This window comes from Fukomys damarensis, unplaced genomic scaffold, assembly GCF_012274545.1.
Source record: "Fukomys damarensis isolate Sample0158 unplaced genomic scaffold, DMR_v1.0_HiC HiC_scaffold_35, whole genome shotgun sequence".
Classification (NCBI taxonomy): domain Eukaryota; kingdom Metazoa; phylum Chordata; class Mammalia; order Rodentia; family Bathyergidae; genus Fukomys; species Fukomys damarensis.
This window is the reverse complement of record NW_022900947.1, coordinates 29,939,767-29,965,613: the sequence shown is the minus strand read 5'-3', so window position 1 is coordinate 29,965,613 and position 25,847 is coordinate 29,939,767. Positions and strand designations below refer to the sequence as shown.

Sequence of the window (25,847 nt, the reverse complement as noted above, 5' to 3'; positions counted from 1 at the left end):
GAATCACGACTTCCATTTTGCTCACTATCTCTATGGTTATCTGGGAAATTATTTCTGTTTTGAATTTTTCTAGAGCCTGATTGATCTGTTTTGTTACTTCCTGTGCTTTGAGTTCAGGGTGTCCTGGTGGTTCACTATCAGCCTTTTCATCCTCATTTGCCCTACTGTTTGCCATTGGTGAACTGGAAGTCTGTCCTTGTGTCTTGCCTAAGTGTTTTCTCATTTTAATTTTTGTTGTCGGACTGTCCTTGGTTTAATGTCTGGATTATTACCCAAATCTTCCTGATATAGTTGCGCCCTAGCTTCTGGGTCTCTAACGACCCAGAGACATTCTCATTTTCATAACATCAGAGAAAACAGCTCATCAAATCAACCGCAATGCTTTACCCCAACTGATACAATCAGCAACACATTAAGATCAAGCACAACTTGGACACTGACCACCTGTGGTAGTCACTAGTCTATCACCCTTAAATCATTTGAATTCAATTGAAATCAAGAAGCAGTCCAGAACAAGTCTGCAGTGAACAAACTTTTCAATATAGTATATTTACCATTTAATGTCTCAGACAGAGCAATGATGCAAGACCCCTGATCTCAGTTAGCTGATTGCTGAACCCCTTGATGCTGACTGACCTCGGGCTGCAAGGCCCAGATTGAGTTCCCCATCCTTCTGAATGGTTGAACTCTGCAATGTTCTATTACAGGTTTCCCACGCCCTTTCTTTAAAGATGTTCAAAGTTGGGAACTCAGAAAAATACCCTTGATGACCACCTCTGTCTTTGTAGAGTGGGTCCAAAGACTTGCACAGTCAGGAGGTCTGAGAGTGCGGGGGGGGGGATTATGGGGGTTCAGGGGCACCCGCGCGGCTATCTTCCCGGTGCTTGAGCGATGGCTGCTGGGTCGGGAGCAGGCGTGGTTCTCCTTCGCACGGTGGATCGGGGCCCGGCCTACCTTCCCGGAGCTTGCCAAAAAAAATTTTTTTTAAATAATAAAGTAATTCTTTCATTGTGCGCCACATTATTTAAACTTTAAAGCTGTTTTTTTCTCCCTATGGCTATGTGAGAGATGGTAAAGAAGTCACATAATGGTGGAATTGGTCATGACAGTTATTTTCCCATGTTCATAAGTGACCATGAGAGTGGAAGTTTCTGGAAAATAAGTTATCTATTCCTTAGCTGTTCATTACTGCTAAGTAAGCATACTCAATTTTACATAGTGAACTTCATTATCTGTGTGAATCAAATCAGAGATTATCCTATCCTAGATGAAGGGTGAATGTGCTAGATACAGCTAAAACTCAGTGTTTTTAGCAGGATCCAGAGTCATTAACTCTATTTCACTCATGGGAAAACTAGACTCACTGACATTAAATAACCCTTATCTGGCTAATGACAGATATAGCATTAAAGTCTCTGTTTCTGAAGTCAGTTGTCTTTCTATTACACCATCATTTCTGTATCTCATGTTTGTCTTCAGGTAAAAATAAAAATTAAGCTGTCACTGTGCTAGTTATTTTTCCCCTACTATAATAAATACCTGAGGTAAAGCAACCTATAAGAGAAAATTGTCAGGTGTGGTGCACACCTGTCATCCATGCTATAGAAGGCTGGGGTGGGAGGGTTGCTTGAGTGCATGAGTTCAAGACCATCCTGGGTAGCAAAGGGAGATCCCTATCTCAAATAAATAAATTAATTAATTTAAAAAATGTAAACAGAAAAGATTAATTTGGCTCACAGTTTTAGAGGTTTCATCCCATAGTCATCGACCCCATTGGTTTGAGTCTGTGGTGAAGCAGCACAGCATGATGGGAGCCTGTGGCCGAGCAGAACTGCTCACCTCATGGTAGGGAGCAAAAAGGGAAGGAAGACGAGGGGCTGAAGTCTCACTGTCCCCTGCAAGGGCACACCCCCTAGTGATGAGACCTCCCAGGAGGCCTGACATCTTGAAGGTTCCACTACCTCCCAGTAGATGCCTTTATTGTGTTTTTTTTTTTTTTATTGAGTTTATTGGTACATTTAGGGATACAGTACAGTTACATTCATTGTTGGGATCATGTACCTTTACATGGCAAGTCTTGATTCTCATTTTTTTCCCCTTACCTCTGCCCTCCCTTCACCCCCTCCTCCCCTCCCCATCTACAAACACTTTATTTTCATCTTTTCATTCTCTCACATTTTTTTCTTTTCCCTTTTTGTTCTTCCCCTACGTATCACACCTTCCCTACACCTTTAGCTCCTTTCCTCCCATTTCTAAATGTCAGTAATCTTATTAGAATCTTATGCATTGTTGCAGAATATTCACACCAGGGAAACTATTTGGTATTTACACATGTGGGACTTATTTATTTCACTTAGGAGTATATCTTCAATATGTATCCATTTTCCTATGAATGAATCTATTCTCTCGCTCTTTATGGCTGAGTAATATTCCATTTTATAGAAAAACCACAACTTCTTTATCCAGTTTCCAACGGATGGGCAAATAGGTTGTTTCCAAGATTTAGCTATTACAAACTGTGCCGCTATAAACATGGGTGCACATACTTCTCTGTGATATGATTCTTTTAGTTCTCTTGGAAAGATACCCAACAGAGGGATGGCTGGGTCAAATGGAACCTCCAGTCCAAGCTCTTTGAGGTATCTCCATATTGATTTCCATAGTGGTTGCACTAGTCTGCACTCCCACCAACAATGGAGGAGGGTTCCTTTCTCCCCACAACCCCGCCAACATTTGTTATTGTGTGATTTCTTGATAGCAGCCATTCTTTGTGGGGTGAGGTGGAATCTCAGTGTTGTTTTCATCTGCATCTCTCGAATGACCAGTGATGTGGAACATTTTTTCATATATTTTCTTGCTGCTTTCACTTCTTTGTATGAGAAATGTCTGTTCATTTCGGATGCCCATTTTTGGATCGGGTCTTTATATTTGGGGGGACTGATTGTTTTGAGTTCTTTATATATCCTTGATAATAGTCCTTTGTCTGAGGTACAGCTGGTAAAAATTTTTTCCCACATTGTAGATTGTCTCTTAGTTCTGCTAATGGTTTCTTTTGAAGTACAGAAGCTTTTTAGTAAGATGAGATCCCAGTTGTTGATTCTTTCTGCTAGTTCCCGTGCTACTGAGGATTTGTTCATAAAGTCTTTTCCTATACCAATGTCTTCCAGAGTTCTGCCTAACTTACTTTCCAGCAAGTTTAATGTTTCTGTTTTAATATTTAGATCTTTAATCCATTTGGATTTTAATTTAGTGCATGGCGAAAGATAAGGGTCTAATTTTAATCTGTGACAGGTTGATATCCAGTTTTTCCAACACCATTTATTAAAGAGGCTATCTTTCCTCCACTGAGGATGGTGAGCTCCTTTGTCGAAGATGAGGTAGCTGAGTACATCTGCATTTGTTTTTGTGTCTTCCAGTCTGTTCCATTGATCCTCAGGCCTATTTCTTTGCCAGTACCATGCTGATTTTATCACAGTGGCTTTGTAGTATAGTTTCAAATTGGGAATTGTTACACCTGGTGCCATGTGACTGTTGCCTATAATGGCTTTTGCTATTCTAGGTCTCTTGTGGTTCCAAATGAATTTTTGGATTCTTTTTTCTAGTTCTGTGAAATATAGTGTTGGAATTTCAATTGGCATTGCATTGAATGTATATAGCAGTTTCGGTAGTATGGCCATTTTCACTATGTTGATTCTTCCTACCCAGGAGCAGGGGATATCTTTCCATTTTTTTATATCCTCTTCGATTTCTTTTTTCAGAGTGCTGTAGTTTTCAGTGTAGAGATCTTTTGTTTCTTTTGTTAGATTGATTCCTAGATACTTCATTTTTTTGGATGCTATTGTAAAAGGAATTTTTTCCCTTATTTCTCTTTCTGTCTGTCTGTTATTTGTGTATAGAAAGGCTATTGATTTTTGGGTATTCACCTTGTATCCAGATACTTTACTGAATCTGTCAATTAAGTCTAGAAGTTTTTTGGTGGAGTTTTTTGGATCTTCAATGTAGAGTATCATATCATCAGCAAATAATGATAGTTTAACTTCTTCCTTTCCTATCTTTATTGCTTTAATTTCTTTCTCTTGTCTAATTGCTGTGGCTAATGTTTCCAGAACTATATTGAAGAGAAGTGGCGATAGTGGGCATCCTTGTCTTGTTCCTGATTTTAACATGAAGGTTTTCAGTTTTTGGCCATTCAATATGATGTTGGCTGATGGTTTTTCATAAATAGCCTTTATTAAATTGAGGTATAGACCATCTATTCCAATTTTTTGCAGGGTTTTTATCATGAATGGGTGTTGAATTTTATCAAATGCTTTTTCTGCATCTATTGAGAGGATCATATGGTTTTTGTCCTTGACTTTGTTAATATAATGTATTACATTCACTGACTTTCGTATGTTGAACCACCCTTGCATCTCTGGAATAAATCCGACTTGGTCATGATGGATGATCTTCTTAATAATCCTCTGTATTCTGTTTGCTAGTATCTTATTAAGGATTTTTGCAAGTAGATGCCTTTAATACACTGGCCTTATGGGAAATATTCCACATCGAAGCTGTAGCAGTCATCTTATTAAATTTCATATTCATGGAGATAACAGATGATAATTCTCAGAACCTGTAAATATTTCCTTATAAGGAAAAGGAGTATTTTTAGATGTGATTACGTTAAGGATTTTGATGAGGAGATTATCCTGGGTTATACCTGAGGTTATACCTGTGGGCCCTAAATCCAATCGCACATATCTTTATGAGAAAGGGAAAGAGAGAGATTTGACACATACAGAAGAATAGAAATAGAAATGGGAGAGGGCAATGTGATCATAGAGACAGAGCCATGGCCCTTTGCCTATTAAGAGGGGCAAGGAATGGATTTTTCCTATAGCCTTCAGGGGAGCACAGTCTTGCAGAGCCCTTGATTTTGGACTATTGAAACTGATACTGAACTTCTAGTCTCCAGAACTACAAAAGAAAGAATTTCTCTTGTTTAAAACCACTGAGATCATGATAATATGTCGCAGCAGTCCTAGGAAACTAACACAGAGACACTGTTCAAATTTTTAATGCTCTATTCAACTCTGTTCAAGTGACCTAAGTCTCTGTTGTGGAACAGATGAATTCATCAGTACCTAATATCTCTGTGCTAAAAAATTTCCCAGATGGCCGGGGTGTAGCTCAGTGGCACCTGGCAAGTGCAAGGTCCTGAGTTCAATTCCGGGACCAGAAAAAAAATTTTTTTTCTCAAAGTATGGAATGGTTAAAATGCTAGGGTTTCCAAGCCCTTCTGTATGTGGACATCTATTACTTGAAAATTAATAGGTAATTAACTTGTCGATTAATTAATTGACATGTTTAAAAAATAGTTAAATTTAGCAGATGTTAATTTGTGTAGAAGGAAAATTGTCATTGGTAAACTAAATCTGCCTAAGAAAACTTGGGACTATATTACATATTTATTAGAATGACAAAATCTCATTCTAAAGAAAGCTTTTTGTTTTTTCTTTACAGGAAGACTTTTGGAGCTATCCTGTTTGGAAGGGTGTTTAAAATCTAATATTACCTATTCACTCTCATCCTTAAATTATTCTTTTGTGACTTTTCTGCAACCAGAGAGGGACACTCCATCTATTAAGGGACTCTTTCTACATTGTTCCAATTTCCAAAACTTCACCAGTACTTGCCAAGAAATCATAAGTGAATTTAAAATGTGCTCTTTATGTTTGGTTTGTGAGTCCAAAGGAAACGTGGATTTCATTTCTCAGAAACAAGCATCAAAAGGTAAATACAGAATGAAAGTGAGGTAGGGAAGGTGGGATGGGTAGGGGAAGGGTAATAAGGGAAAAGAAAAAAATGTGAGATAATGAAAAGATGGAAATAAAGTGTTTGTAGATGGGGAGGGGAGGAGGGGGTGAAGGGAGAGCAGGGACAAGGGGAAAAAATGAGAACCAAGACCTGTCGTGTAGAGGTACAAGATCCCAACAATGAGTGTAACTTTACTGTATACCTAAAATGTACCAATAAACTCAATTTAAAAAAAAAAATCCAGTGGCACCTGGGCTGGGGATTTAGCTCAGTGGCACTATGCCTGCCTTGCAGGAGCAAGGTCCTGAGTTCGATCTTGGGTACCAAAAAAATCCCCAAAAAACAAACAAGCAAAACAGATGCCTCCTCAAAATGCAGTGGCCTTTGAATACTCAGTGGTGTGGCTCTTGATGAGTGACTTGCAGAGCTTGGCAGCCGTACTCATTTTTTGGTTTATTTAAAACAAAATATGTTTTTAAAATACATGAAAATGCTGCTATAATTCAGGTACATTCCATAAGTAAAAGATCATTTAGCCTTCTAGCTTCAAAGGTAGTGAATATTTTAAAAAGCAATTCTAAGCCACCATGGTAAAATTAAATGCTGATTCTGCAGTGAGTCATCGAACCCTTGACACATTGGTGTCTGCTCTTGCCTAACATTTATCTAACCAACTTGAGTTGTCGTTTTACTTGTCTGACTCTCCAACGAGCCTTTTGTGGGGAAAGACCTCTGTTTTTGTTCACCCCCACATCTCTAGTTTTAGCATAACACCTGATATAATATATGGTAGGCACTTAAATACTTGTGGAATGAATAAGTGAACAAATAGAAGAGTAACTATGTGTTATCTGTGGTGCCTAACTGAACCTTTACTTATTTATTATGAGATCAAGCTGTGTTATTCTATCACATTGAATCAAATCGGGTATTTGAAAAGTTGAACAATTCATTCACAGTCATAAAAATACACTGGTGGCCTTAAACCCAAGCATCACATTTATTTCTTAAACCTATTCAGCAGGTTTGTCTCCTGTTTCACTAGAGGTTGGCCTTTTTCCATTCTTTGAAATTAGGAACAGGATTTCTTGGCATTAGCTTTGGACAAGTAGTGCTGAAACTGTTCAAGTGTTCTGTATGGTGTTCACCAGGAAGCAAGATGGGGAGATAGAGAACTAGGAAGTATTTTAAGGACCGGAGACTCTCAGATGTTACTTCTCTGCTCCTTGAAACATGGGAACAGCATCGTGACAAGTTGTCTCAGTTATGATGGCTGTGTAAAAAAATCACCCCAAATGTAATGGCCTAAAATAACACCAATCACTTGATTAGCTTTTTGTTTTCTTTTTTGTGGATCAGGAATTTCTGGTTTGGGGTGTATCATAGTGTTGTTGAGTGGAGCTAGAGCAGAAGGCAACTAGAGAAGCTAGAGACAGGTGGGCATCTCTCTCTTCACATAGTTTCAGAATTTTTCTATATGTGGCTTTTTATTCTTATTACTATTGGGGTAGTAACACTTAACATGAGATCTACCCTCTTAAAAATTTTTAAATACACAATTTCGAATTGTTAATTATAGGTAGAGTGTTGGACAACAGAACTCTAGAATTTAGTCATTTTGCATAGCTAGAACTTTATGACCATTAGACAGCAATTTTCTTTCTTTCTTTTTAGTACCGGGGATTGAACTTGGGTCCTTGCGCTTGCAAGGCAGGCCCCCGAACCGCTGAGCTAAATCCCCGGCTATGGACAGCAATTTTCTATTTCCCCTTTGCCCTAGCCCTTTGCACCATTCTACTCCCTGTTTCTGATAGCTTTACCTACCTCAGATAAGTAGGATCATGCAGTACTATATTTGTTCTGTAGCTGGCTTGTTTCACAGAGCGTAATGTCCTCCAGGTTCATCCATTTGTCACAAGAGTCACAAGTAACAGGATTTCCTTCTTTTCTAAAATGGAATAACTTTCTAGTATACATGTGTGTGTGTGCACCTGTGTGTGCATGCACATTTTTCTCTCTCTACTCATCTGTCAGTGGACATTTATTCTCCATGTCTTAGCTATTGCTGATGATGACACCATGAATATAAGAGAGCAGACATCTCTTTGAGATCCTGGTTTCAATTCTTCTGGATATGTACCAGGAAGTGGGGTGACTTTTTTTTTTAGGAACTTACATACTGTCTAACGTAGTGACTGGACCATTTTACATTTCCACTATCTGTGTGTAAGGGTTCTAATTTCAACACATTCTGAATAGTACTTGTTATCCTTTTTTTAAAATAACCTCTCTGACAAAAGTGATGTGATACTGATTAGTGACACTGAATTACTTTTAACAGATTCCTTGGCTACCTGTCTGTCTTCTTTGGAGAAATTTCTAAGTCATTGACCACCTATGCTCAAGTGATCCTCCTGCCTCAGCCTCCAGATTAGCTGGGACTATAGGCCCTGGTCATCGTGCCTGGCTTTTACCCATTTTAAAATCGGGCTATTTTTATCCCGTTGAAGTTACAGAATTCCTTATATATTATGGGTACTGTATTCACTTTCTATCCGGTATCAGTTCCATTGTTTGCAGATATTTTCCCTGATTCCGGGGTTGCCTTTTCACTCTGCTCACTGTCTCCTTGATGTTATGTTTCCACTTTGGCCTTCCTCACAGCAAGGTGACCTTAAATTGTTGGACTTTTACACAGTGACTCAAGGCTCTGGGATTAATGTTCCAAAGATCAAAGTGGGAGTTGCTTCCCCCGTTCTGGCTTAGTCATGCAGGGTCTCTTCCTCTGCATTTGATTGGTTATAAGCAAATCACACACTCTTGCAGATTCCAAGGGAGGGAAAGAAACACTACCTATTTATGGAGGTATGGTAAAGTTTTAGGATGACATGGGTGTTCTGAAATGAATTTTGCCCTCCTGCCTAAATTCCTGATACCCAGAATGTGACATTATTTTGAAATAAGACCATTGTAGACACAATTTTCTTAAGATGTTAATTGGGGCGGGCTCTAGTTCTATATGACTGATGTCTGTATATGGAGAAATTTTGAGGCAGGCATGTCAGGAGAACAGTATGTGAAAGATGAAGTCAGAGATTCTGGGTGAAGTCATTGGGTTACTGATGCCAGCAGAGCTCCGCAAGTGAGAAGAGAGGGGTGGAACAGTTGCCTCCTCACAGCCCTTAGAAGGAACTGACTCTTCACACCTTGATCTCATACCTGCAGCTGCTAAAACTGGGAGACAAACTGCTGCTCTTTAAGCCACCCAGTTCAGCCACTTCATTGCAGCAGTATGGGAAATACAGTGAATGTCATCAGGGAAATACCTGTATTTGAGATGTTCTGACACTATTTCAACCCTGCCTTTACTTGGTTTTCATAATCTTTAAAAAATGTAATCACTTTAATAAGCATTTGGAATGTAGATAACTTCTTATTCCTATTTTCTCGTATAGGAAGGAAGAGATTTAATTTTGAATTGTGTTTTATTGTGTATTATTTTGTAAATAATGTTTCCTAAATCTCTTTCTAGTTCTTATCATGAGAAGATCAATGGGCAGGAAAGCAAAAGATTTTTTTTCACCTTGTCAACATTTTAATTTCTCTGTAACTGCTGGAGTTGACCAGTTGGAGGAATCCAACACTACCCGCAGCCTCAGGGGACACCCTAGAAAACCAGCCACTGTGGAGGAAGAGCCACCCAAGGAAAATTTTCTAAATGAAACTTGCAGAATCACAGAGTACCCGAATAACTGTTCTCATGTTTCCTTGCTCCTAGAAATGGACATAAAAAGTAAGTTTTTAAAGAAAACTAGAGGGGAAGAGGAGAAATCAGATAAAGATGCATAAAATTAAGTAAGGGCCTTTACCATCATTGAAAGTCAAATAGTTGAAGAAATTCATTAATGAAATAATAGAACCTGAAGGAATATTAGTCTGTTTTACTCTTTATTTTTTCTTTTAAAAATGTACTATTTATGATGGTGGCTGCTATAATCTGAGGCAGAGGAGGCATCTGTGGGTCAGGATTTGGGGGGCACTACAAGGACCTGCCATAGTGTACTTCCACTTCTAGTTATTGGCTGTGTTTCTTTTAAAATGTAAATATCCAGGGCTGGGGATTTAGCTCAGTGGCACCGTGTCTGCCTTGCAAGTGCAAGGTCTTGAATTTTATCCCTGGTACAAAAAAAAAAAAAAAAAAAAAAAAAAAAAAATTGTAACTTTTTTTTTTTTTTAAAAAAAAAAAAAAAAAAAAAAAAAAAGTAAATATCCATGTACATTGTGATGTGTTGTTAAATTTTGATTTGAGTTCACTTACCATGTGCTGTCACAGAGCTGAGAGCCAGGCTTGGATGAAATGGGCTTTTGGATATTATGCTTCAAAGATAGTGCATTTTAGGCACCTAGGGTCACCTAGTGACTGAGGGAAAAGTAGGAGGCCAAAAGATGTCTCTTATGTATATCTTAATTCTGCTAAAAGGTGATTGACTTTCTAGTCATTTTGAGTGACCACAAATATTCCTTTCCTTTTCCTCTTTCCTGGATACTGGGGATAAAACCCATGGCTCACTGATCTTCAGCCTAAGCCCTTTAAGAAAGTTTTTAAAAAAAGACTGCATAGAAAAGGTGACTACAGTGAAATTTGAAAGGGAGTTTTGGATCATAAATATTTAAAACATATTACTCTGAATGCACACTTGGGTATCCATCTAATTGCTTTTCATATTTTTGAAAACATAAAAACAAAAGCTTCCATAATTATGATTTCAGGAGAATTTATTTTTGTGTTAATATAAAAACCCATAAATTCTAGATTCAAAGTACAATAATAGTTATCAGATCCCTGAGGCTCCACAATTCAGAAAGATATAGCAGTGGTACCACAGATATGTGCTCTTCAAGTCTGGAATAAATGTCTGTCTGTTTAGCCATGTGTAGAAGGTTAAACATTTATTCATGTTTTACTCTGTGCAAAGACACATTTAATCTCTCTTCAAAGCCTTCTCCATCAGGAGGTGAAACTAAATTTAGCCCACTCTGGTATGGTTACTTGGAAACAATTCTTTAAACTGTCTTTTTAGATTTTCTTGGGATTCTGTCTCTTTCTCCGTGCCTCTGTCCAAGAGCTCCCTGGCTGCAGGGGTGGAGGGCAGGTGGCAGCCTGGGCAGTAGCAGCCATCCTTTTCTGAGTTTATGTGGGTGCTGTGGTGGATGCATTCATCAGTCTGATCCTAATCATGCATGTTTGGCTACTGCAATATAAACTTGGTGAATGCATGGTTCTCTTTTAATAGTTTGCTGCCTAGTGAGACTTTGGTCCTTGGGCCCACCTTGGGTCTTGCTGGCACTGTAGATCTCCTGTGCTATTTAACTGCATGCTTTTATTCTGCTGAGTGAGGAATACAAGTTTTGTATCTAGCGTTGAATGACATTGCAGAGATTAAGTGCCTTATGCCAGCCAACCTGCCTGCTCTCTACTTAGTCTCTTTTGTAAGTGTGGAATGACTATTTAATGTTCATCTTGGTTCTTGGAAAGGAAATATCTAGACCATTAACACCACAGAGGGAGTTACCAAAGGTTTAAACAAATTATATATTCTGCTAAGTTAAATAAGGACCGGCCATGTTCTGTGTGCAAGGAATAGGGTACATGGGGTGGCTTAGAAAGTCAGGGTACAGTGTATCTTGACTTGGTGATGTCACCCCTATTGAAATCACCGATTTGTGGGTCTGCTGGGCAGTGTATGTTTTCAGGACCAAGGCAGATTCTACTGAACAGTTGTTCTATGGTGACCATACCCCCCATGTTACCTCACTGTCATCTGAATGAGCAAGTTTATGCTTGCATCCTGTTAAATTTAGGCCAGGGCAGCTGTAGGTGTCGTCAGTGCATGCACCTGATCTGATCATTGGTGTGTAAGACACTGAACTATTACCTGGTGGAAAGAGGATCAGGGTATGCATCTGTCTTGGCCACTCTTGTGCCTTAGCTGGCCCCTTGTTTGTTCCTGCCGTCCCCTTTCTTCTCCATCCTTCTTGCACTCACCAAATCTTCATTGGTTTGAGGACATATTTTTGGGCTGATTGACTCAGGACAAAAATTTTTACTATAAATGGCTCTGGTTCTGGTACTCATATGTTGTGGTCTCAACCTAGGGACAGCTATGATAGTGAAACTAATATCAGCCCAACCTGTAAGTGAAATTAACCTTAGAATTTTGGAGTTAAATGGACGCTTGAAAGCCACCTGGTCAAATCTCCTCTTTTAATACATTGGGAAGGAATTCAGGAGAGCAATTGACCTTGTAATAGTTAAGACTTCATATTCATCTTTTCTGTTAAGGGCATACATTCCATCACATTGCTTTTGATCTGTTGCAGGATTTTATTGTATTTTTTGAAATAGTACTTTTTTTCTTTACAGATATCACTTGTTCCATGAAGACCACTTGGTACATTTTAGTTTTATTAGTCTTTATTTTTTGGATCATTCTCATGATCCACAAAATACTTGAAGGCCACAGGAGAGTGCAAAAATTGCAGAGTAAGTATGGAGGAGTAATTCTGTCATTTAGGTTAACCCATTTATTGTCAAAGAACTCCTACTTTTATCTGTAGACTTAATTTTCTTTTTTTAGTTCAACTTACTATTTATTGTGTCCCAACTATCTGTAAGTAGTCAATCTCAATAATCCAAGGAATAAAAGCATAAGAAAGACATGGGATCGATATTCATGCATCTTTCTCCTACTTGGAAAGGTAGGGGGAGTAGAAAGAAAGACTAGATGAGGGCTGGGGATGTAGCTCAGGAGTACAGCACTTGCCTAGAATGTGGAAGGCTCTAGATTCAACCCCTGGCACCGGAAAAAAATTCCTGGAAGACCGAGTGAACAGGACGAAGTTGATGGGATGTTGAACAGGGCTTAGTGGAAGTAAGGCAAAGAGAGGCAGAATAAGGGGAGGTGGTGCTGAAGAATTTCAGAGAGATCTGAAGCAGAGCGGCTGTAGGTGATAAACAGGAGCTGGAGTCAATCTTTAATAAGTGTGGAGACATCAGTAGGCTTTTCATAAGGCGGAGCTGAGAGGTATAATTGGAAATCAGGGTGATGGGTAATGTTGAAAATACTGAATAGCTTATATGACAAAGGCACTCACCTAACAGGATGAACTGTAAACCACTGGCATGGTATGTGTGCAGCCATGCATATATATATATGGGATGACTATCAGGCCTAATGTGAGAAGTTGGTCTCTTAAAGACAGTGTAAAATGTATCACGGTGACAATGGGTTTAACAGACAGATAGACTTACGTTAGAGTCCCAGTATTATCCCTTACTAGCTGTGTAACTTTGAGCAAGTTACTTGACATATCTAAGTGTGCCTTTACTCTCCCATCAAAGAAGGCTACTCACCGCTACCACACAGGTTTGAGGAAAGGACTGAAGTAAAGAAATTACTTAAGAGGTTTAACATTTAACAATATCTGGTACAGTGTTGTTTATTTTCCAAAGCTCTTATGTCACTCACCAGCTAAGGCCATGTTAGTCATTCCAATAGCAGAAAAATTGCTTGCCTCTGGATTTAAGCAAGGGTGCTATTAATTCTTTTCACTACATTGTAAGCTTTTTCTTTCTTATTTTTTTGGTACTGGTGATTGAACTCTGGACCTTGCGCTTGAGAGGCAGGTGGTGGAACCACTGAGCTAAATCCCCAGCCTGTTGTAGGCTTTTTAAAATGGGGTACTGACGATTGAACCCAGGGCCTCACTGCTAGGCAAGTGCTCTACCACTGAGCTATTTTTATTTATTTTGAGACAAGTCTTGCTAAGTTGCCATGGATGGCCCCAAACTTGTGATCATGCTATCTCAGCCTCCCAAGTAGCTGGATTACAGGTATTACTCACCATGCCCAGCTTGTTGCAGATATTCCTGAGAACAGTTTCATGTCAAATATTACCTTTGATATCTTAGTAATAAAGGCCCCTAATTCAGGAGTTAATAAAATCATCAACACTATAATTTGTACAATAACCACTTTCAGAACATTTTCCCTAGGTTCTCAGAGAATGTAAAGAGCATATATGCTATTATTTTCATTTTTTAGATTGAAATAAACCTCCTGAAACTCAGAGAAGTTAAATGCTCTGTCCAAAGCTATCTAGCTAGTGAAATGTCAAGCCAAGACTTGGTAGATTTCTAGTTTTGAAAATATATTAAATAAACATGTTTTATTTGCAAATAGTACATAGTTCTGAATCTCCTGAATCATTCTGCATATAACTATGTTTAGGAAAGACATAGTGAGAAGTCGTACCAGGTTCTTACGAACATCTACCCACAAGACAGATTTAGTGGCTTTCAAAAGCTTTTCATGAATATCCAAGCTACAAAGTAATGACAAATGTCATACCACTCATGACATTAAATATAATTAAATATTAAATGAAAGTTACATATTCTCTATATCAAATAAATAATATTTGGTATGTAAGGGCCAGTGCTTTTCATTACAGGATATGACATAATGGCCTTTATGGTACCAGAGAAGCCCCTGGCTTTAGAAAGAACTTGTTTTTATTTTACAGAAAGGGAAAAGTTAATGGTGTCTTGTTACCCAGGCCCTGTTGTGAATGACCCATTCTTGGTAATCTTTTGAACCAACATAGGAAAAACATACTGAGATTGTGCTTGTTTATTAGCTAAATATTTAATTTCTTTTCTTGGACTAGATCATAAAGACACAACTGCATCTGTTCACTTAAGAGGAAGCAATTCTGAGAAGCTGAGAGCCCTGAATGTGCGGGTTATTCCAGGTGAGTTCTGTGGTGCACAAACAGAACACAGCTCAGGAAATTCCAAAGCTGCACCAGTTCACTACAAAGTAAATTCAAGATCTGAGCTCATTTAAATTAGCCTTGTATCTGGAATAAAGGAGCTGTGGGCAAATGAAATCCAGCTTAATATGTCTTATTATCGGGGGCAGTTACCATCCAAACTACCTCCTTAAATAATGGAAAGTTTGCTTAATTGGCACGAAGAAACTCCTGTGAGTAGGCAGAGAGGAGAGTGCAATAAGAAATAAGCCACAGATTTATTTTTAAATGAGACAAGATACCATTATTGCTCAGAATTGCAAGAAGTAATTGCAGAGTGGGCATGGCTTTTGCTGGCGCCGTCACTTCACAGAGGGTGTCATTGTGCAAAGAGAACTTCTAATAGCCCCAATTAAAAAGCCCCTGTCCTCTCCCGAGAAACAGCAGTGGAATAAGGGGATCCTAATTAGAGCAGCTAAGAGGGCTGTAGGCACAGATGCTGTGGTTCCATCTCCTTCTAATTGTGCAGCCTCCCTATGAATCCATGCTGTCAAATCACATTAAAAAGAAGGACAGGGAAAGTGTGACATGGAAAAAGTCCTCTCCTTCACCAAAGAGAAATATTCCTGATTGAAGGAAAAGCACAGAATTCTGAGAGATATTGCTAATGCTTTGTCCACAGCCTGTGAGCAGACCCCTTTGTACTCTGTGAGAAGTTAAAAAAGGCAGCTTCGAGTCTGGTGTGTAAACACTTTTCAGAAATGAGAGGAAATCAGACAACTCTCTGTCCCCCACTGGAGCTGCCTCTGAAGCAACCTCGAGATGTGCCCAGCATTTCGCTGAGGACCAGGCCCCTGAGGGTTTTGTTAGCTATTGAAACAAGCAGGAACTCAGACTCCTGGTCTAGGGAAAAATTAGACTGGGTGCAGCTAAAGAGCTCAATATATATATATATATATATACTTTCTACTAAGTTTTAGCAGTCAAATTATTAAGCGGTGATTAATAATGAGCACTTGCAATATAATCGTTTGACTCCAGGTACACGTGGGGTAGGTTGATGGCAATTCTGTGCAATCAATGAAAATTTTGTTTAGTTAATAAAAGCCACAAAAATAATTTAAGTAAAAACATTCATTTTTTTAAAGGAAAAATGGCATTTCCCGTTTTTCTCTCTTACCTAGAATAAAAATACACCCATATACCAGGAGTGGTTTAACCCAGTTCTGCTGGGCTTTTTGCTTGCCTTAGGAAACCTGGTTATTTCTATTTTCAAGTCATAATTTTGAGCACTGCAAGTCTTGTTTGAGAAAAAGCCAATAGTTCCCCTGTCAACCCATATAATCGGGGGAATCACAAATTTTAAGCCCTAGCTAACCACAAGACTAACCTCACAGGTTGTATTTATGAGCCTGTGATTTTCATTCACCCAAGAAACCTGTCTCAGCCATCCTTTCTCTTTAATAGCTCTCACTAAAACTCCTCTGGCTTTATTACCAGGTAAATAATATTAATGTTCAGTGCAGGCCAAGGGGTGATGGCCTTTTTTAAAACCAAGGATCCTTTTGAGGTCTAGCATTTTAACAAGAGGAAGAAGCAGATTCTTTTCTTATTTCCATTCCTTTAACCTAAATCCAAGTTTTCCCCCCTCCCCATCCTAAACTGCTCTTTCTGAGAGAGAAATGGAAAGGAAATAATGTCTCCCTTGAGTACTATTTTTAAGGCTGCTCCTTGTAATGATGGATTATAGGCAGAAGTGAGAATGTAAGGGGAAAATGTGCCAGTATAGTTCTCTGGAAATGCAGTAGAATGAAAAAAAAAAATGCCCTTCAAAGAAGAGAGATCACAGAGCCTGCTGTCAACTCTAGCTGAGTTCGTTCCAGCATGTCTCCACACATTACAAAGTCAGTATTGTTATACACATACACACAGAAATATAGAAAGGCTCACTCTCTCCAAAAGAATTTTATTTATCCCACAAGAGAGAAAGGAGAGATTACCAGGATGTTGGCTTGCACAGCACTTGGTACATGCTAGGGGCCCAGCGAACATTTGGTGGAATAAATGAATCTCACCACTGTAGAAAGAGATGTCAGACAGAATCAAATCGCAATCTTTTATGTCTCTAATATTTCCTCCTTGCTTAAGAACATGATGACTTGTGTGGCCTGTCTTGGCATTAATCTACTTAACATTTTATTCATTCAATTATTCCTGTCAGATAAGTGATGGCCCTTTCTCATTCATCTTTGTATCTTTGTCTCTAGCATAATATCTGGCATGTAGTTCATGCACAACAAAAGCTCACAAAACCTCACAAACCCTAAAGGGAAATGAGTATAAAAGGGAAAAAGATCAGATGAGAAAGAAAGGAATCTTAGGCACTGAAAAAGGTGAAAACAAATGAAGAGGCAAAGAGCAATTAGAACATAACTCCACTTCGTTGAAGAATCTATAGCTTATTTTATAGAATAGTTAAGGATATCAAAGAACAATGAGGAGCATTGATCGTCTTAGAGGAGATATTTGGAGAACTATGTAAATGTGTCTCCAGAAACTGTGTTTGATGGGTTGGTCACCTTGAGAAACCAAGACGAGGGGGCTGGAGAAGTGTCTTAGGCTCTAATGCTAAATTACTGGGTGCAAACACTAGAAGCCCTTGAATAACTGCAGGAGTGAAGTTTATTGGTAATCCAGTAGGCAGCCCTTGGAATACAATAATAGACAGCTTAGGGAATCTGAGCTTGGAAAATTAACAGGAGTTAGGGGAGCCAAGAAGCCAAAACTACAGCCCAAGCCAGGGAGTGTGAGAGCTTTGAGAGTTGCCTTGCTGTGTCCACACATGACATGCTCCCTCATAGCAGCTGGGGCCACCTTTGACTGACTCACAGCTTTGCATCTCTCTCTGGGATTACAAGCCTAAGCAGGAGCTGGCTGACTGTGTAAAGGCTGCAGGTATCAACTCTGGCTGCCAGGAACTATCCACTCCTCAGCTTCCTGTGTACTTGAGGTGATTCCTGAGAAGCCCACATACTGGAGAGCCACACGTAAATCAGGGCTAGAACTCCCCACTCACTGCTGCTGCATGAGTCTGTGAAGGCCTCATTTTCTATCTCTCTCAAAATGTTGAAGTCTTTAAAACTTGAAATCCTTTCCCCTTTAAGTATTCAACCCAATTTTACTGAGCATTGACCATGGGTCAGCCATTATGCTAAGCACTAAGGGTAAGTATTGTATAGTGGTGCATACTTTGGACTCATTCCCTGCCTTCTTAGGGTTCCCACATAGGTAAGGGTTTTCTACCAACTGTCACCTGAGGAGAAGGGCGTGGAATATCCTCCAAGCACCTTCCATATGCACTGTGCTTCCACATATTCTGCTTTGTTTAATTTCACAAGAACTTCACATTTTTCCGATGAGAAAACTGAGGCTAAGAAGTTTAAGTGACTAGTTAACTGGTTTATAGTCAATTCCTAGCCGAGTCAGAATTCAACATCCTTTCTGTCCAACCGATGCAGTGTTTTATTTTCAGTACTACAGTCAGGATTAGATCCAGGGCCTTTGTACTGAGCTACATCTTTTTTGTTTTGTGTTTTGAGACAGCACCTTACTCACTCACTAAGCAGCCTAGACCGGGCTGTCCTGCCTCAGTCTCCCAAGTAGCTGGGATCTCAGGCATGTGCCACCACCCTGGCTTGACATAGTTTCTAGCACATCACTCGATGGCCGTGGTGAACTGGAGAACTGCTGGTTCAAGTTACAGATCAAAACTCTTGTTGCATTTTACATTTAACACTGGTAACTGAGATGAAGGCTTTTCTTTATATAAAGTTGTAGCAGCTTGTGTGACAATATGAGTCATCCACAAAGAAGCATTTTGGCACTGGCTGAAATGTTTTTTTGTAGTTGACGTGGGTGGGCTCTAAGGGAACATGGAGCAAGGAAAACTGAATTTTATTGTGAAAGGGGATTAGTAAATACCAAAAGTAAGTGGCTGACCCAATTTATATTACCCTAAAATAAAACTAATGGCAATATAAAATTATAATCGGCAATATGTTTATGACCAGTACAATAAAGCATAAGCAGGTTTCAATTTTCTGAAAAAGAGAAGATAGATTACTGGTGCCAGATGTTTTGCAACCCAAGCAAGATAACATGAAAATTTAATTTTTACTTGCTTAACTGTAATATTTATGACTCTTAAAATACATGTTTGGGTTCATAAACAGGAAAGGTTACAGCCTTCTGCTTGGTTACAGAATTGATCAAAATGCAGAGGATGATTCTGTTTGCAGGAAGAAATTCACAAGTGTGAAGAATCTATAGGTAAAATAGAATGGTTTATTCTATTCATTCATTGAATACCTTTATGCAAGAGCCATTTATACCAGGTCTGGAAGAACTGATGGCAAAACATATACATGTAAACACCTCCTTCATCTTTGTACACACCACCCCTGCCTGTGCTGTCCCACCTGCCTTGTCCACCCCAGCCTCCCTCCTCTCCTCCCTCCCCTCCTCCCACCCTGACATTGTCTATTGAATTCCAAGCCTGCCCCTGTGATCTGGACTTAACTAAACTTCCTAAGGGACATAGTCTGGGGCCTTCTGGGCTAGCCAGGTTCCCTTATCACAAATCCTTAAAACACCATAAGTCACTTTGCAGCATTTTTCACTGATGCTGTTTTGTATTTTTGTGTTAGTATTTGATAGATGTCTCTCCCATGAGCCAGTTAGCAACTGAGGTCAGACTCCCTGATGATAACACATTGCTGCGCTCCCCACCCACAGCGTGGTGCATAGCATGGAGACCTAGTAGGTACCCAGTAAATAGGACTCAATAAATACACCTCTATATCAACCGCTGAAAGGGAGGTGGCTGCTGTCTTACAAAGACCTTCCAAGTATTTTCCCCCCTAAATTGTAATTTTTGATACTAGGTATCTGAAATAATGAGGAAGAAATTGAGTGCTTCAGTAGCTTCATTTCTCAGAGCATAAAGAACAACATCTGCTGTGAGGAGTAACTGGGGACCGAGTCAATGCGTCAGAGTATTGGCGACTGTCAGTTCAAGGAGGGTTTTCCCCCCTTTTTTCTTGATAGTTCTCTGTAATTTTGCAGTCATTTGTTTTCCATCCTCATTTGATTTTCAGATTGCCTGGACTTGGGGCAGAGGAATAGTTTTAGGATCACTGTAAATAATAGCAGATGGGGCTTTGAATGTAGCAGGGAGTTGGCATCTTGAATAATGGAAATCTATTTCAACCTTCCATAATTGGTTCTGCACATTCTAAAAGGCTGCTAGCTATTCTGGGCTCGCACAAAAGTGCCAATGTTTTTACGCAATGAAAAGGTCAGAATGACGTATAGCGACATCGAAGCTCTGCACTCCTACTACAATAAGAGATAATTAAGACTGGAAGGTTTTGAAGCCAGATTGGACAACTGACTGAGACTCACCAACCTGTCTGAAGATTCCCAACTGTCCTGTTCAAAGTAATCAGGGCAGATTAAATGAAATTCCTTAGGTTTTTGGAGAAGCTCTTTGGAGGAAACCAAATACATTATGGGTAACAATTTAGATGTTTATTGCAACTGTCCCTGTGGAGAATCATGATGGCTAAATCTTTCAAAGTAAGAAGGAGGGGAAGGAGAGCTGAGGGCACCATCTCCAAGGGTGGCTCCCTGTAGCCCTGTCCTGCTGAACACCTCTGTGAGTCCTGCCAGCTTCTGAACAGAACCTCTGGACAGGGCTTAAACAGATGCTGATAAAAGCAATCTTTTTTTGTCTAGATAATGTTTTCTAATTTTTTCCTACACTTTATTTTTGGTACTGGGGATTGAACTTGACCCTTGTGCTTGCCAGGCAGGCAGTGGGACCACTGAGCCAAATCCACAACCCATTTCTTTCTTTTTTTTTTTTCCTTTTATTGAGTTTAGTAGTACATTATAGGTATACAGTACAATTCATTATTGGGATCTTGTACCTTTACATGACAGGTCTTGGTTCTCATTTTTTCCCTCTTATCCATGCCCCTCCTTCACCCCCTCCTCACCTCCCCATATACAAACACTTTATTTCCAGTTTTTCATTTTCTCATATTGTTTTTCTTTTCCCTTATTACCTTTCCCCTGCCCTTCCCACTTTCCCTACACCTTTAGCCCTTTTCTTCCTATTTCACATTGTTATCTCATTAGGATCTTATGTACTATTATAGTTTTTCACACCAGAGAAACTATTCGGTATTTACATATGTGTGACTTATTTATTTCACTTAGAAGTATATCCTCAATATGTATCCATTTTCCAATGAATGAATCTAATTTATCATTCGTTATGGCTGAGTAGTATTCCATTTTTTGGAAAAACCACATCTTCTTTATCCAGTTTCCAACTGATGGGCAAATGGGCTGTTTCCAAGTTTTAGCTATTACAAATTGTGCTGCTATGAACATAGGTGTGCATATATCACTGTGGTATGATTCTTTTAATTCTTTTGGAAAGATACCCAGCAGAGAGATTGCTGGATCAAATGGAACCTCTAGTCTCAGCTCTTTCAGGTATCTCCATATTGATTTCCATAGTGGTTGCACCAGTCTGCACTCTGACCAACAATGGAGAAGGGTTCCTTTCTCCCCAAAACCTGGCCAACATTTGTTATTGATTGATTTCTTGATAGAAGCCATTTTTTGTAGGGTGAGGTGGAATCTCAGTGTTGTTTTCATCTGCATCTCTCAAATGATCAGTGATATGGAACATTTTTTCATATATTTACTTGCTGCTTTTACTTCTTTGTCTGAGAAATGTCTGTTCATTTCAGATGCCCATTTTTGAATTGGGTCTTTATATTTGGGGCGACTGATTGTTTTGAGTTCTTTATATATTCTAGATAATAGTCCTTTGTCTGAGGAGCAGCTGGTAAAAATTTTTTCCCATATTGTGGGCTGTCTCTTACCTCTGCTTGTGATTTCTCTGGGAGTGAGAAACTTTTTTAAAAGATGAGATCCCAATTGTTGTTTCTGTGTGCTATTTCCCATGCTACTGAGGATTTGTTCATAAAGTCTTTTGCTGTGCTGATATCTTCAAGAGTTCTACCTAACTTATCTTCCAGTAAATTTAGTGTTTCTGTTTTAATATTTATATCTTTAATCCACTTAAATTTTAATTTAGTGCATGGTGAAAGATATAGATCTAGTTTTAATCTCTGACAAGTTGAAATCCAGTCTTTCCAACACTATTTATTAAAGAGGCTATCTTTCCTCCAGTGAGGGTATTTGTCATCCTTGGTCAAAGATGAGGTAGCTGAGTTTATTCGGAGTTGTTTCTGCATCTTCTAATCTGTTCCACTGATCCTTGGGTCTGTTTCTTTGCTAGTACCATGCTGTTTTTATCACAGTAGCTTTATAGTATAGTTTCATGTTGGGGATTGTGATACCCCTTACCTTGCCTCTGTTGCCTAGAATTACTTTTGCTATTCTAGGTCTCTTTTGATTCCAAATGAATTTTTGGATGGTCTTCTCTAGCTTTGTGAAATATACTCTTGGGATTTCAATAGGGATTGCATTGAATCTGTATAGCAGTTTAGGAAATATGGCCATTTTCACTATATTAATTCTTCCTACCCAGGAGCAAGGGATGTCTTTACATTTTCTTATATCCTCTTCAATCTCCTTTTTTCAGAGTGTTGCTGTTCTCACTGTAGAGGTCTTTTGCTTCCTTTGTTAGAGTGATTCCTAGATATTTCATATTTTGGATGCTATTGTGAAAGGGACTGTTTCCCTAATTTCACTCTCGGTGAGACTGTGATTTGTGCACAAGAAGGCTTTTGATTTTGAGTATTTACCTTGTATCCAGCTACTTTACTGAATCTGTCAATTAAGTCTAGAAGTCTTTTGGCTGAGTTTTTTGGGTCTTCTATGTAGAGTATCATATCATCAGCAAATAAGGATAGTTTCACTTCTTCCTTTCCAATCTTTATTGCTTTTATTTCTTTCTCTTGTCTAATTGCTGTGGCTAATGTTTCCAAAACTATATTAAAACAGGAGTGGTGATAGTGGACATCCTTGTCTTGTTCTTGATTTTAGTGTGAAGGTTTTCAGTTTTTGACCATTGAGTATGACATTGACTGTTGGCTTCATAGATAACCTTTATCAAGTTGAGATAAAGCCCATCTATTCCAATTTATCATGAATGGGTGTTGAATTTTGTTGAATGCTTTTTCAGTGTCTATTGAGATGATTATGTGGTTTTTGTCCTCAACTCTGTTAATATACATTATGTTACATTTATTGATTTATGTATGTTGAACCATCCTTGCATCACTGGGATAAATCTAACTTGGTCAGGGTGTATAATCTTCTTGATGACCCTCTGTATTCTGTTTGCCATTATTATTGAGGATTTTTGCATCTATATTCATTAGGGAGATTGACCTGTTGTTCTCTTTTCTTGGTTGTGTCTTTCCTTGGTTTTAGAGTCAAAGTAACACTTGCTTGTAAGAACGAATTTGGAAATATTGCTTCTCTTTCATTTCATTGAAAAGTTTAAAGAGTAGTGGTAATAGTTCTTCCATAAATGTCTTATAGAATTCAGCAGTGGAGCTATCAGGACCTGAGCTTTTATTTGTTGGTAAATTTTTAATTAATTTTCAATTTCACTGATTGTAATTGGGGTGTTTAGAATTTTTATATCTCCTTCATTCAAGTTTGGTGATTCATATGTATCTAGATATCTGTCTATTTCTTTTCTGTTCTCCATTTTTTTAGAGTACAGGTTCTCAAAGTAAGTATTGATGATCCTTTGGATTTCTGCTGCATCTGTTGTGACTTCACCTTTTTCATTCCTAATTGCATGAATTTCAACCTTTTCTTTCCTTTTTTGGATAAGGTTGGCTAAGGGTTTATCTATTGTATCTATTCTTTTGAAAAACCAACTCTTCAATTCATTGTTTTTTTTGTATCATTCTCTTAGTGCCCATTGCATTGATTTCTGCTCTGATCTTTATAATTTCCTCCCTTGTATAAGCTTTGGGTTTCTCTTGCTCTTCTTTTTCTAGGAGGTTAAGATTCAGTATTAGGCTGTTTGTTTGAGCTCACTCTGTTTTCCTAGTGTGGGCATTCACTGCTATGAATTTCTCTTGTAAAACTGCTTTCATTGTAACCCATAGATTCCTGTATGTTGTAGTGGCATTGTCATTAAATTGTAAAAACTGTCTAATTTCTTCTTTAATTTCTGCTGAGACCTATTGGTTGTTCAGGGGAGTGTTATTCAGTTTCCTTGTGTTTGTGAAGTTCTTAAGATTTCTTATGCTATTGATCTCCAGTTTAATTTTACTATGGTCTAATAATATACATGGGATAACTTCAATTCCTTTGCATCTGTTTTTCAGAGTTCATCAAAATGTACTTTTAAAGCACACCTTTAATATCTTATTTGACCCTTCCCTTTATTTTTCTCCTTTTAGCTTCAATACAACCACTGTAGCTGGGCCAAATCCACAGGGAGACTAGGTGTAGTGGTGCATGCCTATAATCCCAGCATTCTGGGAGGCTAAGGAGGAGGATCACAAGTTTTAATCCAGCATGGGTAACTTAGTTATTTAGGGAGACTCTGTCTCAAATTTTAAAAGAGGCTAGGGATGTAGTTCAGTGTGAAGGACTGGGGTTCAATTCCCAGTACCACAAACAAACCCAAAGGGAAATGATCTGGTTAGTGCAGGTATCCAGTTGGCATCCTCTGCCAACTCAGAGTGGAACATGTGAGTATGGCTAAGTCCATCCAGGATGGGTGGCTTGGCTGCAGCAGCTCACAAGGCCACACAGTTGCTTCAGAATGGGGAATTTACATGGTCCAGTGCTTTTCTTCTTGGCCACTAGGCTCAGCCTCCTGAAATGGCAGTGTGTGGGGAAGGATCCATTGTATAACCCAACTCACACAAGTAGGTTTAGGAAACCTGAAGGCCAGTGTATTAATTCACAAAGGAGGATATGACTGAGAGACGTACAGACCAAAATGCTTAAACAGCAAACTCATGTGCTCTGTCACATAGAACCATGCTGGAAGTCACATCACAGTTGTCTTAGTTACTTTCTCATTTCTGGGACAAAATACTCAACACCCACAAGTTAAAGGAGCAGAGCTTTATTCGGACTCATAATTTGTAGAGGTTTTAGTCCATAGTCATCTGGCTCCAAGGTAGGACAGCATGGCTGAGGAGAAACAGCTCATGGCATAGCAGGCAGGAATCAGAGAAACATAAAGGGAGAAGTCACTCAGCTCTTCCCACCAGGCTTCACCTCCCAAAATCACACCCAGCCATGAACCCACCAGTGGGATAATCCAGTGATGAATATCACACACCTATAATGCAGTCACTTCCCTAAAACCCCACCTAGGAGTGTATGAGGCTTTGAGGATACATCTAAATATAAGCCATAGCAACAGCCACTGGTTCCTTGGAGCCTTGGTAGGGTTGTTTGTGCTTCTTAGACAGATAGCTTGAGACTTTATTCCCCACTTTAGGGGTATCCTGACTGCCCAATCAACACAGCACCTTTAACATTTATCAAGCTTTGGCTTGGGAGTCAATTTTGAAGACAACTTTGTATGGGTAAGCTCTGATTATGGGTTGATTTCATAGATAACTTTCAGACAACTATCTTCTTTTTCCTTTTTCTCTTCTTTTTCTTCTCCTCCTTCTTTCTTTCTTTCTGTCCTCTTCCTTCTCCTTCTCCTTCCTCCTTTCTTTCCTTGACTGGGATTAAACCTTGGGCATTCTCATTGAGCTACATGGCCAGCTGTTTTTTTTATTTTTTTATTTTTCGTGTTGCTAAGTTGCCCAAGCAGGACTCAAACTTGTGATCCTCCTGTCTCAAATTCCCTCGGTGCTGGAATTGTAGATGTATGCCAGCATGCCTGGCTCAATCCTATTTTCTTTATTCTGAAGTACCTGGATTGTATTCCAGGGTTATCTCCTTGTCTACTTGAACCTGGACCCTTTTATTGAGAAAAACAAGTCATAGAGGGGTAAATGATGCCTTTGAGATCTTGATCAGGCAAATTCCCTTAAAGAGAGGCTGCAAAGGTGAGGAAGGTTAGATGTGTGCCCTCAGGAGGGGAGATGTTCCTTGTCTCTGACAGAGGAACCACCAGGGACAGTGACAGAAACACCTTGCAGGTTTCCATATTACTCAGTGGGAATCCAAAATTACTTTAAAAAGTTGAATTGAGG

At 39.1% G+C, this 25,847-nt stretch overlaps 1 protein-coding gene across 3 annotated transcripts in view; it reads left to right on the top strand.

The window, feature by feature from the left end:
• The window catches only part of Tmem156 (transmembrane protein 156), a 50,683-nt gene that overhangs the window by 15,546 nt on the left and 9,290 nt on the right, over positions 1-25,847 (top strand). For all 3 annotated transcript variants that reach the window (XR_004515334.1, XM_010625104.2, XM_033758933.1), the window contains exons 2-5: positions 5,506-5,775; positions 9,332-9,592; positions 12,224-12,343; positions 14,530-14,613. Coding sequence is in view for 2 of the 3 variants with exons in the window: in XM_010625104.2 (XP_010623406.1) it covers positions 5,506-5,775; positions 9,332-9,592; positions 12,224-12,343; positions 14,530-14,613 (735 nt within the window). In the remaining variant the exon portion in view is untranslated. The remainder of the gene's footprint in view (positions 1-5,505; positions 5,776-9,331; positions 9,593-12,223; positions 12,344-14,529; positions 14,614-25,847) is intronic.